Source organism: Struthio camelus, chromosome Z (assembly GCF_040807025.1).
Source record: "Struthio camelus isolate bStrCam1 chromosome Z, bStrCam1.hap1, whole genome shotgun sequence".
Taxonomy (NCBI): Eukaryota; Metazoa; Chordata; class Aves; order Struthioniformes; family Struthionidae; genus Struthio; species Struthio camelus.
The window spans coordinates 64,779,187-64,796,367 of record NC_090982.1 but is presented as its reverse complement, the minus strand read 5'-3'; the positions used below and the strand labels follow the sequence as shown (position 1 = coordinate 64,796,367).

Below are 17,181 nucleotides of genomic sequence, written 5' to 3'. Positions count from 1 at the left end.
AGCAAACTAGGTAATAGAAATTGAGGGTAAGTGATATTTGGGTTATGGATTGTCACAGAAGGGAGGTATCCATTGCCATTGGCTGTTGTGAATTGTTCACTAACTCTTGGGTACCTTTTGGAAAATAGTAGCCAAGCGTGTATGCAGAGCTGAAGAGTGCACTCACTTGCTAAGTATCTTGGCACAATTGTTTCATTACACTTGAGCATTTAGTAAGCCAGAGGCACCTGCACTGTCAGTGATATTACTGTGTGCTACCGTCATTTAAGGGATGCAATTCTTAAACAAGCTCCTTTAGTCCTCTTCCTGACCTTTTGTTTGAGGTTGCTCTTTCCGTATGAGAAATCTTCTCAATAGAACTTATGTCAATGTGGGCAAAATTTATCAATATTTTCAGGTTAATCTAAATGAAAAGAACATTTTTAATTGCAGATTGGTGTGTAATAAGAAGAGACATGAACCAGAAAGGAGGATGGATTATACCATTGTGGAGATAAGTGTGTCCCCAAGGTGGGGAAAAAACAGTGAGAACTTAAGGGGGTTCTTCAGGAAATTAACTTCCTGCTTAATTGAACTAATTCGTCTTATGGAAAAATATTTTCCTCATTTTCCCATCTTCCTGAGCTATGTAAAGTTTTACTTATCCTTTGCTTTGTGTGGTACCTTTATACCTCATAGGGTTAGAAGAATATAATGTACAAACCTGAAATAGCTGCTAATTTTGTTACTCTTAAATATCAAAACTTCTTTTATATCTAGTATCCAGAGTGGATGTTCCTGGTCTTCACCAAGTTGCTAGTAGAGCTCTCCTCTTTGCGAAACAATGCTGCTTTTTGGCAGGAAAAAAAATGGAATTTCTTTCCAGTCGTGTTACAATAGAGCCCTAAGAAGAACATCCAGGCATTTTAGCATGTGGCTGCAGTTTTCAACTTAAATCTCATAAATGATAAATTAAACTCTTTAACACAATATTGCAGTATCTGTGATAATCTAATCTTTTATAGCAAGTAATTCTGTACAGTGCTAAACTAATAGGATTGGTTTTATCAGTAAAATAATGCTCATGACACCTATTTCAAGGATGACACCAAAGTCCAAGAAATCAGTTAAATCATTACCTTTGAGAAAGTGACGTTATTCTAGTCCTTGCAAGTATAATGCATGTTATTTATCCTAGGAATAAAACTATGGTTACTTCAAATGAGTGAATGAGACTTCTTTTGCGGTACAGTGAGCCTCCTTTTAAACTTTCACTTGCTTCTTCAGCTATATATTGATGGGACTGACTTGCATCTAAGCAGTCCGAAATTAAGTGCAAACAGTTGTTTTGAGGTCAGCTTTCAGTTGCTAGATTTCATGTAACTGCTGCTAAGTTTTGCCCCCAGATATGTGTAAACAGTTCCCGTTTCCTCCTGCAGAAGCTGCATGAAGGTAACTCTGGGCAGAATTTGACCTCCTGCTATGTATTCATTTATGGTTTTCCAATAAATCTTAATTTTCTGAACTTCTCCTTGAATAAGGCAAAAATGTATAGAAGATTTTTCAAAGTCAGCCTATAGCCTAATCTCAGTTTAGAATGGTCTATCATTAATGCGATGTAAAGTGTCTGCATGAATTAGCGCCGTAAAGAGATTGATTTATCATGATCTCAAAATAGCCCTTTTACGCACTTGCTTGTGTTTAAACTGCTGTGTTTGATTGCCAGTCCTGCTCTTTCTCCTGTAGTCTGGTTTACTGCCAGTGTTGTCCCCCTGCAGGTAAAATGTACCTATTGCCTAAGTGTTTCACACCATAAAGCAGCATTTTGTGACGTATTTATTCTTTTGCATGCTTTTCCTCCCAGTAATGCTTCAGAAACAGTGAGCCCTGCACCCTGCTTGTGTACTTGTCTCCTCATTTCACCCTAATAATATTAAAATTGGCCTTATGGGAGTAACTCCTAAAATTTGTAGCATGCATTTGAGGGAAGCTGTACTTTCGAGCTAGTACTTTTGCTGCTCCGTTTATGGAAATAGTTGTAGTACTGTCCTGATTGAATGAAGCCGTCTGTCCTGTTAGGGGTTTTAGGATGTCTCCTATTTGGTTTTTAGTGAAAATTTAAGCACTCTGGTGTACACCAAAGTGGTATACGCACACACTGAAGTACGCCGTGGAGTGGTAGCGTGCCTCTGTGTTAGGTATTTTGAGCATGCTGTGAGGCCGTGCACCTGTGGGGTGTGCGCACAGCACAATTTACCTGCAGAAATTTTCAGTCCTTGTTGGGCCTTGTTCATCAAGAGCAGTCCTGTTCAGCAGCTGGAGAAGCAGGATGTACAAAAGGAATTTTATCAGAGGAATCAAAAACAAACAAAAATACCCCAGCCTGTTTGTGAGAGGTGCTGAATTGTTCCTTCTTAGCAGTTATTGGAAAAACATAAATCTGTGGCTAGTCTTGTACTGTGCTACTCTTATCTCTGCTGTTAAATGACTGTCTCGAAACTCAGTCGTGGAAAAAAAACATGTAGGCATGGACAACTTCACCTGATAGCTTCAGGGCTGAAGCTGCTTGGGCAGCTGATCCTTCTACACTTTTTTTCAAGTTTGAGAATATCTTTAGAAAATCTTTTGTTGTCTTTTGAGTAAAATTTGAAGAATACATTTTGAAAGACACAGTTGGAGTTGGGCACCTACCTGATCTGTGAGCTCTTGAAAACCTGTGCACATACCTGTGCCAGTTTGCGTTCTTGAATTTATTCTCTTCGATCCATTCCTTTTCTTCTTTCAGATGGTAGGAGAATTTAGAACCACCTAGTAAGACAGGATGCTTGGTTTAGCCGTGCTTGCTGGGGCCTCAGTTTGGTATACTGGAATCCAGATGTGCCTAGTAATGCTTTAGAAGTTCAAATGTGTAGTTCTGGGTATCCTTCTGTTTTGTTTCCAATATCCTGTGCATGAATACTCAAGGTAATAATACATTTACATGTAACATATTAGTTACATTAAAAATATTTTCTAATAGAAAAACGTAATGGAAAGAAAACAAGAATTACCTCTTAAGAGTGTATGTGTGCGAAACACCGAACTCTTCTGAGCTAGGCAGATGTGCTGCCTCCCATTGTACAGTAACTCACGTATCTCTGAGGCTACTGTTAAAAAGTAGGCAGCAAGCCCTTATTTAAGGTCTAGTATTTGTTTCCTTAAAGTGCTACAAACATCTGTTAGGGTGCTCTTCCTAACATGTTAGCTTGAAATATAATTCTTGCAGAGAACCAGGGTGTCACTTGGAGCTGGTATTTCATTTAAAAAATAAACAAACAGGCTTTTCTAGCAATAAGGTTAATTATCAAAAAATAATTAACGTTTTGTTAGCCATTAGTTGGGTGAGGGGAAAAAACCTTCCAGTGGTGTAGCACCTCTGCTCTTTGGGAATGAGACTGGAAACTTGCCTGTAAGGACATGCCTCTCTCTGTCCTCCCGGAAGGCTGCCCAAACTTGATGAAGAAACGTAAAAGGCAGGAGAGGCTCACTGGAGCTCGCAGCAACTCACAGCTGAGTTCTCCTTCAGCGGCCTCGGGCGGCCTGGGCTTTGCCTGCCTTTCCACAAAGAGATGCAGTTCAGCAAATGCCAGAGATTTCTCTCAGTTTCTGAAACCCATGGCTCTGTTCCTGCAAACTTGCTAATTTCTCCTAAAAATGAGCCAGGGGCCCAAAAAGCAGCAGCTCCATTTGGTCCTGTGTTTTGACTAGTCTACAGAGCATTTCATGCCCAGAACAGGGCTAGAGATCTTGCAGGGTGGGAAAAAAAAAACGTGTGATTGACGTATTCATAACGTATGAGAGGTACAAATTAAGAGTTGCATAGGAAAATTATTATTCTGGCTCTTAAATTAGTTAGAATAAATACTTGCACAACTCCTTTGTTTTTCTTGGTGTTTTATAGAGCTTTAAAAAAAATTGTAGTCCTCATGGCACAATTCACAGCAGTTTTTAATAAAAAGCTAAACTCAGACTAAGAGTATATAAAAAGAAGGGAATAGAATTAAATTAAAAACAGCATCCTATACAGTGTCACTGTCTTCATAAACTGTTGTAGGCTGCTTTACTTTAAGTGAGGTTGCCTTTAAAAAGATCGACCTGAAATTGATAGACCTTTTTTCCCTGCAATTTCCAGGTCTGCTTTCATCCTCGGTAAGATTTTTAGATCATTTCCCGTTAACATTCAATACAATCAGGATGGAACAGAACATTAACTTTTCCTTTTGTATTAACATTGGTATTATAATAATATATTTGTTCCTCAAATCTCTTAGTAATAATCTTCCAGGTTAAAGGGGAAGAGCATATTTTTCATTCAGTGATTTGCTGTTCTATTACTGCAGAAACTGAACGTCTGTTTAGGGAGGAAAAGGATAATGTGACTTAAACAAGATGGCTAAATTCTATTTGACGGGATCAGAGGGGGTGGTGGATGTTTGACATTTGCCGAGAGAAACTGTCTTAAGCATCCAGGGCTTTTTTTTGCGCTGTCAGTTGGCGTAGCGAGGGGGACTCCTCGTGTGTGCGTCAGGGAGGTGAAAGCCTTTTGAGAAGACTCGGAATGAATTACTCGATGTGCAGAGAGGAAGGCTGCGTCCGCTTCACAAAATCAGCGCAGCGTGCGTTGCCATTAACCTGGAAAAGGCAGCCGGCAGCTCTCGGTGACCGCTAGAGGTGGAAGGACCCAAACTTGCGGTGCTCCCCCCGCCCCCAGGAGATCGTTAGTCCCTTCCTTTATAGTGGCTCCTTTTGGCGCTCTGTCATCGCCAGAATGCTGCCCCTGAGCCCGGGCCGCGGTTGCGAGGGGCTGTGCTAGCGCACGACAGCCATGAAAGCCCAGCGGGAAAGGCTACAAATTCCAGGGCTGACCTTGGAGTAAGTATTGTCAGTCTTTTAATGTTTTAATGGTTTCTGCATGATGCTAGCTTTCGTGCAAGCGGGAGCTGTTTAACGTATGTTTGTGCTGACAGTCTCGGAGCGCTGCAGCTTTAGGTTGAAGGCACACATTTTAAACGCTTTGCAGTTGGTTTCAGCAAATGTGCGAGCCCGGAGCCGGGATGTTGCAGTACGTTTGGAAAGAAAGCATTTCTGCATATTTAAAGTTACTGAATGTCAGTGCATGAGGCATCCTATCAGCTCGTAGGGGAAGACTCTGTCAGCAGGCCATGGTGTCTGTCTTTCTCTCCACCTCTCTGTTACGGTTTGTTTATCCCAGTGCTGCCTTTTAGAAAGGCCTCTCTCTCTGCTGAATAATAGAGCGCGCTGCAAGGGATTAAAGCATTATAGAAATGCTGTTTGCAAAAATCCGTCAGGAATGATCCATGTTTTACATCTATAACTACATCAATGAACTGTATTTACATTCTGGAGGATTTCTGATAGTCTCTGCAGTAAGTATGTTTACCTAGTTTAGCAGATGTTTACTTGGTGTTTTCTTAAAGCTGATTAACTCATTTGCGTGCTTTCAGCAATTTAGAGAGTAAATACATGAAAATATATAATTTTAACATATAGTTATAAAAAGAAGTATAGTCCTTTATTCATAAATGTCAGCATATATTTACCCAAGATTTGTTAGCCAGAGCCAAATCTTTATTTCTGTACATGCATACCTACATTTTACGTCGACCTGTCAGGCATGTATGTATGCGTGTAGCAGACACTCTGAGAACCTGCTAATTGTATCTAGGTAAATAGATATGGTTACGTCAGATCCTTTCGTATTCCCTGGGACTTCCCCGTTCTTGCTGTAGAGAAAAACCCTGAATGCTGCAAATGCCTGCAGTAAAGTTATTTAGCTATGGAAGGTATTATCTCTGACATCTTGCCATGTTTTAAAGAGAGGGCTATAGGTAAGTGTGCAGTGTAGCAAATAATTTATTCTAACAATCACATGAAGGTGACAGAGCACTTTATTCCAGGGAACAAGTGTAGATGTTATATTGGGTTCCCCACAACTATGCTTGCCATAGAAATTCTGCATTTCAGTCTGGCTTCTTTTACTTAGAGCAGCGTATGTTAGCTGTGAGCACATTAAGCTGTAGATGCTGTTCTGAAAAAAAGCATTACAAATTTCTCATGAGTTTTGGAGGAGGGTCTTATCAGGGAGCTCGTTAAAATGGTTTCCATGAATAATTGATAATTGTACTCCTTTTAAGATGTGGCAATTTAAATATTTTGAAATCAGTATTCATATAATGATGCAATCATCAAATCAGAATAACATCAGTAACTGCAAAGGATGGGAAATGATTCATGTTACTGTGTGTGTTTTAAACATATATCTGTTTTTGTAACATGAGGCAATCATTTTTTCATGGTAACCTGACGTAATAACACTTGCATTGCTATACTTCTGCAATATTTAAATACTGATAAAAATCAATAATTATATTTAATTTCAGTATTGCAAATTGTTTCTGCTAAAACATTGTCCAGATGCAAAGCATTCATATATTTTAATTTTTTACGTATTTGCATTAGACTTTTTTTGGTCATCGCTTTTTACTTTTTAAACTCCATCTATGTGCAAAGAAAGTGAAGCACCTTGTTTTGATTGCTGCCACTTAATGGCTCCCATAAAATTATTCTTTCCTGTTGTGTCAAAGTTGAATCAATGCAGAAGTCAGTCACATCTCAAATTCCTACTTTCAGTTATCTATAAAAGCAAATCTATCTATCTATGTAAAAAACTTATTCCTTGAAACATTCTTCAAACAGTGTTTCTCATAAATTTTCTTTCAATAAAATTTAAATGTTGGGACTAGAATTCCATTGTATCTCTGAGAAATTATTACAGTCTGTCTGCTTGATGTTCGTTACTTGCAGAAAGCTCTTTCAAAGCATATTAAGAATCTAAAATGAAGCACTGCAAATTTAGTAAATGTAAGAGTTAAGGCTGCCTGTCAGCCTCGTGCATATGCACTGTGGTAATTTGTTTTAACAGGTTTTTGCATGTAATTTTCAGGTCTTAAAAAGCAAAGCTGAAAAGCAAGCTCTTAAGAGCTGGATTGACACTCCTGTGTCATCAGTTGTTGGGAATTTATAGATGCAGCACAAGCACATCTCATGTTGAATGCCCTGAGTCTGCTCCATGACTGAGACTTTTACATGTTACAGTAATGAAAACAAGAAATAATACTTGAGTAGCTACTACTAGCAGGTACAAGATTTCCACCTGCTCTGTATATGCCAGCCGGTAGAGGGAGGGAGATGTGCTTTGCTACCTCATGGCACTGGGATTTGCTTACAGCAAAGGGAAGGTAGTGACTTAACAATCTCACTTTTGATTAGGGTCTGAAGGGTGCCAGCCCATTCCCCCCCCCCGCTGCTCTGGCTCTGGTTCCTTGCCTGCAGTGTTTACTCCATAGTTTTTCCCATGCTCTCTTGCTAGCTGAGGCCTGGTGGTTTCTGGCCAGCCAGTACCAGCTCTCCTTCACCACCCACCTGCAATTCTTTTGATCGTTTCCTGCTCGCCTTCCTGTTTCTTACCCTTCTGGAGGTTGTTCACCATCTTTATCACCTGCATCTTACTCTTCCCTTGCTGCATGCCCCCAGGAACAGCCTGCTGAGCCCTGGCAACGCAGGAGAGGTCCCTGGCTCCCAGGCAGTGCTGCAGATGGGACTACCTGCTCTGCTGCTGCAGGTCTGAAGTGGAGAATAGAGAGTGCAGTGTAGACGGAGCTTAAAGCTGCAAGCAAAGACCTTCCCAATGCATGCTGAGGCAGATCTACGCAGTGAAACAGAGAGAGGACACTAGTGAAACAGCAGAAATCTGCATCAGTCCCCACCTTGCTCTGCAGGCCTGCACAGACTGACTGCTATGAGCCTGGATTCAATGTAGCCATTTCAGGAGGGACATAATAAGTCCTTGGCTCTTAATGGAGCTTACTAGCTCAGACATACTGCTGTGCTAGCACAGCTCGTTTGCAGCTGAAGTCAAACTAGCTCCTCTCCAGCTGCTGTGCTGTGTTCAGTGTGCCCTTCTGTGCCCCTGGTGCTGGGGTTAGCACGGGCTGAGCTAGCAACCAGGCTCACCGGCCCGAGCACAGGAGCCTAGTCAGAAAGTAACAGCCTGTTTCTGATACCGTGCGGCATCTCCCTGCCGAACTTTGTGTCCTCTCCAATTCCCCAAAATATAAGAACTTCTTAAGAAAGGAAGCTTTGCAAGAATATATGATATCAGAATGTGTTCTCAGTGTTCTCCTTAATCTGTTTTAGAAGCAGTAGTACTATTTATGCTGAAATTTTTATGCAAAAAATCCTGAATCAAGTATCCCCCTTGGAAGGTTTTGATGGGAGTGTTTTAAAGTGTGGCATAGTGGCATGCAATTGAAAAGATCTGAGTCGAAGCTAGTCTGTGGCTCCACTGCGGCAGGAAAGGAGCGCTAGTGTTGGCTGGTGCTAGGGTCTGTTAGGTAGCACAAGTCTTTATGCAGGTATTAGAAGTTACTCGCGAGGTCCTGCCTTAGCTCTGCCTGCACTGGCAGAGCTATGTTAGTTTTAGACCAATATATTACTGCAGTGGATTGCAACAAGGGGCATGCTTTGAATGTGCTTAAAAACAAACAAACAAACAAAACTCTTTCTTGCAAGCGTTATGGGGAGAAGTGCATGAGACCGCATGAGTTTATTTTGGAAGTGCATCTGTGAAGTCTGTCAGTGGCTACTGTTTTACTGTGAGACCTTTTGAATTGAGCCGCACTTTAAGCAACTTTTTGAAGGCACCTTTGAGGCCAAACGCTCAAGTGTGTTTTTTCTGTTTTGTTTTTGTTTTTGGGATTAGTCATGTATGTCTCTATCTGATTCTGCAGATAAAGGACTTGATATTTGTGACTAAGCATTTCATACTGAATGAGTATTATTAGTACCTAGCTGGGTTACTTGTAATTTTTAGCAAGTGCCTGAGTTTTAGGCTCTCAAATTGGAAAATTTTTACCAAGAGTTTTCTTACTCCTGATGAATTTTTTTTACTTTTCCTTTTGTTTTTTAATGAAACTGATTTGCATATCAAATAACAAGCTTAAATTATTAAGATGAAGAAGGAAAAAGAGCAAAGTGTCTCGATGGCATATCGTGTTTTATGCCGAATGCTTAGAGGTCTGAAACAAGTTACCAGTTTTTTGCCTGTGGACTTGTAGGCAAGCCTGCCAACATTGTTCCTGGAGAGATCAGGAGCCGAATGGCCAGCACCAGATTTCCTTAGGCTTTTTTCTGAGGATGTTTGGTATTTGTTTTTATTTAAGTCAGTTGCATGTTAAGTGATAAGTTAGAAACTGTATGGCTACTGTCAGTCGCTTCATTCAGGAGGACAGTAATGCTTCGGTTCAGACTGGAACTCTTTTCGTAACTCCTGCACTAAAACATGCAACTCTTACTAAACCTTGTGTTTACTAGAGATGACGTTATTTTAACTTTCAGTCTCACCCCACGGAGCCTGAGCCCAACCCCAACAAGCCCTTGCAGTCCATGCAGTCCTCTGTTCGCTTTTCATTTTTGGAGGTAAGCGAGTAAACTTCCATTGCTGATATTTTCTTCTTCATCCAAAACCCGACCATCAAAACATATTTCAGGGGGGAAACTGAGGCAAATCAAACATGTCTGTGCAATCAGGAAAATGTTTGACTTGACAAGCTGTTGTTCTGAAGTTGAAGTACTTTATGGAAAATTACAGTGCAATCCGTATTTTGAGAGGGATTAAGGAGATTCTAGATATTAATGCAGAATTCATTTGGAGTTGCAGAGAAATCCACTAACTATATTGTATTTTTATGCATTTCATTGTACAACAGTTTGTTAAGAGGTGTAATAGGCTGAAATAGTTTTAAATTGCTTTTGTTTTACAAGCAATCTGCCCACAGAAAGTATATGTGCTCACTTTTTAACCAGCTTGTAATCAGAGATTTATAATAGCCGTTGCTCTGACTTTTTTGCTCAGGAGTGCATCTGCTATTGAAGTTTTATAGTTTGTTTCCTGTGATGGCATCTGGAACTGTATTCTCTCGTGTCAAAGGTCTAACGTGAGTTCAGAAGTGAGGGTGATTCACTAAACACGTTTTTATTTTTTGCTTACCTGAGAGGCAGTAGTATGTTCTGCAAGGGCACGTACCAGAAGGGTTGAGTATCCAAGAGGTACATCCATTTAGAAGAACAGTCATTTACAGTAGGTCTGTAGGGCTGTTTCTGCTTCTGGAGTAGGAAAATCTTAAGCTTTATTTCTAATACAGTAACGTTTTAGGTAAGCCCTAAGCAGCCACCTACAGTATCCTTCTCATTCTCTTCTTTCTCCTATTCCATATTTCATACAAAAGGATAATTTTTTGTACATGTCAAAAAGATGTAGTTATGAGATCAAAAAATCATTATTTGATTAGAAAATAACATTTGCTATTATGGTAAAATTATCATAATAAATAATAATTGAAGGATGTTTGTCATTTAGAAGAATGTTTTTGCATTCTTCGGTTGCTTGTTAGTTCAGAAAATAACTGTCTTTTGCAAGTGTGAGTTAGTGAGATTCTGCTCCATGAGGAAAGTAGTTTTCAAAATTTTATTAATAAAGTTATCTATATGTCATAGATTAAAAAAAATTTAATAACCAGAGGTTTCACTTGATACTGTGAGGAGGAAGGAATCTTAGAGCAGTAGCAGCTCCCTAAATTACATAGAAAGGTGCGTTTGTGCCTATTTGATACCGTCTCTTTAATGTAGCATGGCAGTAAAGTTGCTTGGATGTGTTATTCTGCTTCAGCCTACTTTAAAGTTAAAAACAAGCTGACACTTAGTCTTTCTGGAATGATTCACAGGTCACTGGAAAATGATGTAATAATTTCGGCACTTGTTATGTGTTCCTGAAGAAATATTTTAATGCTTTTTCATATTTACTGTTTTGCTATGGAAGAGATGGGATGAGAGTTCCAATTTTGTTTGTTTTCAGTATGGTTGGAATCACTGAATACATTTTGTTCTCAGTGAAAACTTCATGGTGTTTGTTTAATGAATTATCTGCCAAATCGGTATATTCCATTGAGTTTATTTTGATGGTAGGGAAAGATTGTTATTTCTAAAAACTAGTATTTTCTAATACTCTCTCTAATTTATATAGCCAAAGCAAATCACTTTTCCTGCGGCAGTATGGGAAATGCTCTCTTTCAAAATAGCAATTTTATAGAATTAAAAGGCTATGTGAAAATCTCTCTTACTTGTGTGAACTACTGAACTGTGCCTCTGGCCTTGTGGCTGTCCTGCCATGCAGACTGCGCTACAGACACAGATTTCATGTTTTTTTTGCAATAAAACTGGACCCTCAAGGCTTTGGTTTCCCCTGCCTGGTGGCAGAGGTTCCTACTGGCACCGGCACCGGGTGGGAGCTCTCCGCCTTGTGGTGGGTGGTCCTGGGAGCAGACTTCTCATGCCGTGCTAAAGGCACGGAGTGGGATGGAGTTCTGCTGGTGGTGTTTAATGTAACTCCTCCACAGAGCTTCCTGAAAAACATCAAAATTCCTTTTTTTTTTTTTTTTTTTGGTTAACCTCTGAAATAAGTCTAAAGCTCTGTCAAACTGTTTGAATTTTTCCTGGAATGGAAATTTGAAAAGTTAAAAGTTTAATTCATTCTGAACCTTTGTTCTGTGTGTTGCTCTAGCTATAGAGGGCTATTGGTGTTCAGAACAACAAATGTTTCAGTTATTATTTAGTGTTCAAGTTTTACCTAAGTTAATGGGGGGAAACGTACGTGTTGGTTTTAGGATATATAAGCAATGAGCATTTTCTGTTCTGTTACCTCAGAGTACTCCTATATGTGGGAGGAAAGGATTACTTCAGTGTGACTGCTTTTGCTAGTGCTAGCAGGATGGAGCCTTACCAGTGTGAACAGATAGGATTTGCCTAATGGTACCTCTCTAACATGCTGGCTCATCTCCCTCATGTCCTTTGCCTGGCACAGCTGCTTCTTAGGTGGTTGTTTCTGTTGAAGTTCTGCTTACAGTAGTTGTCACATACCGTATTAGTCTAAAGGGAACCTTTTGCCAGCTAGATGATGAACATCATTTCCAAATAAACAGCATCATCTTGTGAACAGACGTTTCTGTGGTAGCAGAGCCCACTGGTACAGTGTGACAGTGGCGTTACAGTAGAGGTACTGGCTTTGACAGGACAGCAGTCTGTATTTTACTGGTGCTTCCTGGAGGGAATGATGGGGAAAGGTTTTTTTTCAAAGTTCAGGCAGCTAGGTGTGCGTCTTCCGTCAATGTTATAGCTGCTGTTGGTGTCTTCTGAAAATTTTCAACTGCTGGAAGAAAAAAGTATATACTGTTTTAGCACAAATTAATTACAAACAGGAGCAGTGGACTTGGAAGAGGGAAAGTAGAGATAATGTAAATCACTCAGCATAGCTACTGAGAGATTTTAAAGTGTATTTATTTTCCTCATATAATAATTTTAGGGTGTTTTTGAAGTTTATTTTGGATGTGTTGGTGTCCTTTGGGGTAGTAACAAGGAATGGAGTGGCAGGAATTTTAGAAGATAACTAGGGGAGAAATGCTAAATGTAAAAAGCTGTAGTAACTTCTAATAAAAAGGGTAAAAGAACTGGCAGTAGTAAAGTAAAAAATGTAGAATAGTTTGAATCTTTGAGCTTGATTACTAGGGAAGGTGATTGGAAGCAAAGAACTTTTTTGTTCAACCTTTTTGCTTTACTAGAGCCCCTGCTAGCGGCCTGGGGAACTAGACCAAGTCTGTGGAAGGCTCAGACCACGTAATAAGGAAGAGCAGCTTCTGCTGCTGCTCGCGTGCAGTGGGGATCCAGGTGGAAAATTTGTTTGCCCCCTTTGAGTGCTCTAAATCTTTCTCAGTGCCCAATATGAGATGCTGGCTGATGTTTTCTCTCTGCTTGAGTTGTGCCTGGCAATTTGACAATTTAGTTTGTGATTGTTTTCTGCCTTTGGACACTTAAAAAACTTAAAGGGATTCACTGTTTGTAGGGACAACTGGAAGAAAGTCCTTGCGGCAGAGAGAGAACTCGAACTCCTTATCATCCTTCTCAGGCAGAAGGTTTCGGCTGATAACAAAGGCATATCTTAGTTTATCAAAAAAATGATTGTGGCCATGCTTGGCTGGGGAGTCTCTGGACTGCAGGCATGTTGGGTGTCGTGCTGGCAGGCACCTTGCTGACCAGCTTCGGGGGAACGAGCATGGAAGGAATTAATTCCAAAGCCTCAACAAAGAAGAAAGCAAAAAATAGGAGCCTGCGCTTTTTTATATTTTTATGAATTTAGTTTTTTTTAAAAGGCAGTCTTATTTCTTTGGGAAAATCCAGTTCAGCATATCTAAAGCTTTGAGCTGACAGGAGAGCAAAGGAGGATTATTAACGACACTTTCGAATAATGCAGTCAGCTCCTCTAGCTTGTGAGGTGCCACTGAAGAGAGTATTTTAAGTAGACTGATGTTATCTGCTAATTTCATGTAAGTTACCAATAGCAGTCATTAGAAGTAGAGCTGGCGTGGACTGAATTTGATCCTATGACAGTGAATTGAAAGAAAAAATGTCAACGTCACAGATAGCCTAGAGCTCTTAGCTGCTTGCTCGTATTCAGTACTAGATTTTTATATATGGAAAAGGCTTAAAATGTTGACGCTCATAATTTTTCATCAAATGTAACCTGAATATTTAATATGTTGTTTGAATTCATTTATAAAAATGTTTACTACAGAAATCAAAATCCGTTTGGTCAATGACCACCTGTTCTTGCATGTTCTCTGGGTGCTTTTTTATTTTATTTTTTATTTTTTGACATTCCTGCATCCCTAAATCTGGTAAAGACAAAGCTTAAAATAGCCACTTTTTGGCAGCTGTATTGCTCTGTTTGAGGAACCCCTCAATGAAGCTGATGGATCTTGTAGAAGAGCAAACAGGAATGTTTCTAGTGCTTTTTGTTCTAAAAGTGAAAGTGTTTAAAGAGCTTTTAAGCGTTTTAGCTTTTTACTGTGCTGTGTGCACATGAGCATGCATACACATGTGAAAAACGTCATGGAAAGTGGCAACTTAATTTGCTGGTTTGCCTGTTACTTTAAAACATAAGCTATTACAGAAATCAATAGTGACACTTTTAAACTTACCAGTGTCCCTGTGTTTAAATATGGAGGAGAGCGATGTGGTCAATTTTTTTTGTTTCACAGTGCGGCCCCAGACGGCCCTGCTGGAGTGGCTGGGGCAGCGTGGGGTGGGGGCTGCTCACGGTGGAGCTCCCCGGGGATGCCCGCAGCCTCACAGACGACTGAAACCTGTTGGGCTGCTGGCTGCTCGTGGCCATGACTGGGTTCCTACCCCTCTTCTTTTTGTGAGCTCTTGCGATAGCGTGACTGCGGCTGAGTTGGATCACTGCTGTGACTGAAAATGCACCTTTTTTGGAAGGGGACTGGCGGGGAGCTAAGGATCAGTTTTTGGTTTCATGGGTGGCAGGGCTAATGTGGGCTCGGGCTGGCTCTCTGCAAACCTCCTCCAGGCACCTCCTTTGATGCAGCTGCTGGCTGTAGCTCCAGAAGTTACCAGCTCAGACCTGGGTATCGGCCAAGGTGACAGCTGTTATGCACGATCGAGTTTGGTCCAAGCGTGTAGTCTAAATGGACCAGATAGTGTAGTAGAGAGGAAGTATTAGTATCCGCTATGTGATGGGAAGGACTTGTGCGAAGAGGGATGACATGGTTTCCCCAAGGTAGAACAATATTTTGTAGAAGAGTTAGCAGTTACATTTGGACCTTTCTTGTCTCAGGCTGGTTTCTTTACTTCTGTATTAACTGCTCTAGAACAGCTACTTCTTCAATTCACAAGGTTTTAAAAGATGCAGAAAAGGTGTACTTCAGAGGATGATGCCCCCTTTCCCTGTGTCTTAGTGCTGGAGCTGACATACCCAGGGATGGCCAACTTGGGCAGGAATAGAAAAAAATCTGCTGCAAGCATTTTTCTTCGGAGTTTATTTCTGCCTTTGCTTCCTGAGATCAGTACAGAGTACCTTGACGTTGATGTTTATGCTGCAGGATGCGTTTGTTGATCTGTGGCTCTGGCGCAGCAAGGTCATGAGAAGGACAGCTATGAGTGAGGTAAGGAATCACATGGCTCCGCTTCTGTCCCGATGTATTTTATTTTTGTTTAAAATGAGGAAAACCTACTGTCTCATCTCTCAGAATAATCTGATTAGCGTTCATAAACACCTACCATAAAGCACAAGTTCCTCAAGGTAAAATGAGTTAATATTTACCTTTCTCCTCCAAAAATAGGTTCTCTACTCCAAAGTTGTCATTATGTCCTTGCTGTTCTTTTAACTCTTTCTGCGAGCCCTTATTTAACCATACAAAACACATTTTTCTCAGATATTTCCCGCTCTTTCTCCTTTTTAAACTTATGACTCTGCCAAGGGAGAGCTATTTCAGTTGGGACTGAGCGTGTGTGAGTATCCTTGGAAAATGAGAAACAACTTATGTGTGTGCCTCAAGTTTTCTGGTGAAGAATTGGTTTTTGAGGAGTGATTATGTAAAAGCAGCCCCTTATTCAGCAGATCTGATCTCCTGTGTACTTAAAATCACTATACCAACATCAGAACATTTGAACCAACATTTGAAATATTTTCGAAAGCTTTTAACTTTTCTGAGTCCTGTAGAGTTGCAGCAGAGCAGAGGTTTATGTGTTATGTGTTTCTATTTTTGCTAGTGAATCAGTGTTTTCTCGAGTGACATTCAGTTACACCTGTATAAACCTATCAGCAGCTTAATAGTCTTGCATAGGTGTAAAGGAGGGTAAAATTTGAAGACTGCAGGTGCTACACAGTTGTCACCTGTGGCCCTGGGTCTCCTGGAGAATCTTTATGCTTTGTTTGCTACTCGAGGGGAATGCAGCAATGTCAGTCTCTGCTCTCATGTTGTGTTTTGTTGAGCTGGCTGTAAAGGAAGTGCAGCTCTACTTGCAGCACCCGGATGCAGCATCAGAGTGGCCAAGCCTCAGGCTTTGCAGTGATGGTTTGGAACAGAGCTTTTGGAGTAAATAAGAGTAGAACTTAATTTGATCTCGTACGGATTTAGTCGTGAGTCCATTTTTAAAACTTCCAGGAGAAATCTGAATTCTTGTATATGTCTTTGAAAAAGTTATGTGGAATATGGCAATTTGATTTGTGGTTTGTGCTACTTGGTGACATTCAGAGGATAGATATTTTTTTCCCCAGTATCGAATAAAGCAAGAACAGCAGCCCTCTTTCCCTTCTCTCCAACTCCAAAATTGTACAGCATATTCCAGCTCAGAAGGATAGATAACAGAATTTTCAGGTTTTACCAGACTGTAGTTCTTTGTAGTGCTCTAATTTTTCTTTGACTGTGTAAGATGCATCTTCAGAGACTATGAAAAGTTCTTGTGCCAGTTATTTCCTGTGGTAGTTTGAAAGCTACGTTTTTTCCTTTGTGGGAGAGAGCTTGTCTGAATCATTTTAAATGCCGTTTTGTTGATCTCCTCTCTCCGAGCTCGCATAAAGATCCTCCCAATGCAGTTATGTGCTGTTTTTATTAAATCTTTTGGCCTTTTGGGTTATTTACACATACTATTGAATGTGAAATTTTAAAGTTAGTGGTTTCAACTTTCTAACCATTTTAAGGAAGTGAGAGGGTGTTATGAATTTGATTGGTTTGCAAATTGCAGTAATTGTGGAGTGGTTCTGTAGCGCTAGAATTGTGGGACTAGAGACAGTAAAGGGTTTTTTGTTTTTTATTCTAAAATCTTCTAAAGTTGCAGAGTCATAGAAATGATCTAAACAAAGTTTTCTTGAACAGCTTTACTAATCTTTAAGGCAAAAGAGAGAATGAAAGTCTTCTAAAAGTATTTTCCATTGAGATACGTCTTCATAGTTTTAATTGTTACCGTAATTTGATGTGCTGATTAGATTACTACTACTTATGATTTTGGAGGCAAGTGTTAATCTGTGAAGAGTTTTGCATACAGCTGTTAAAAAGAAATGACCTGGTATATTCTGTTTTGAAAGCAAAACATGGCGTTTCTTTTGGGGCAAATTTTTGTTTTTGTTTTGTTTGTTTTTTTGTTACTTTTGGGTCAAATTCCGGTTTCTCTTAACTGCTATAAGCATTATCATAACAAAGAACTGGTCTAAGCTTTTAATCTAATTACTTGTGTCTT

The 17,181-nt window shown here is 40.1% G+C and overlaps 1 protein-coding gene across 8 annotated transcripts in view; it reads left to right on the top strand.

Annotated features, from left to right (window-relative positions):
* The window catches only part of LOC138064432 (microtubule-associated serine/threonine-protein kinase 4-like), a 300,511-nt gene that overhangs the window by 163,244 nt on the left and 120,086 nt on the right, over nucleotides 1-17,181 (top strand). For 2 of the 8 annotated variants that reach the window (XM_068926981.1, XM_068926980.1), the window contains exons 1-2: nucleotides 4,605-4,890; nucleotides 9,436-9,516. The exons of 5 other annotated variants lie outside the window; for them this stretch is intronic. In XM_068926981.1, coding sequence (XP_068783082.1) covers nucleotides 4,844-4,890; nucleotides 9,436-9,516 — 128 coding nt within the window. In that variant the 5' untranslated portion in view covers nucleotides 4,605-4,843. Of the gene's footprint in view, nucleotides 1-4,604; nucleotides 4,891-9,435; nucleotides 9,517-17,181 lie in introns of those variants that run through there. One more of the 8 variants, XM_068926986.1, reaches the window with a different exon arrangement.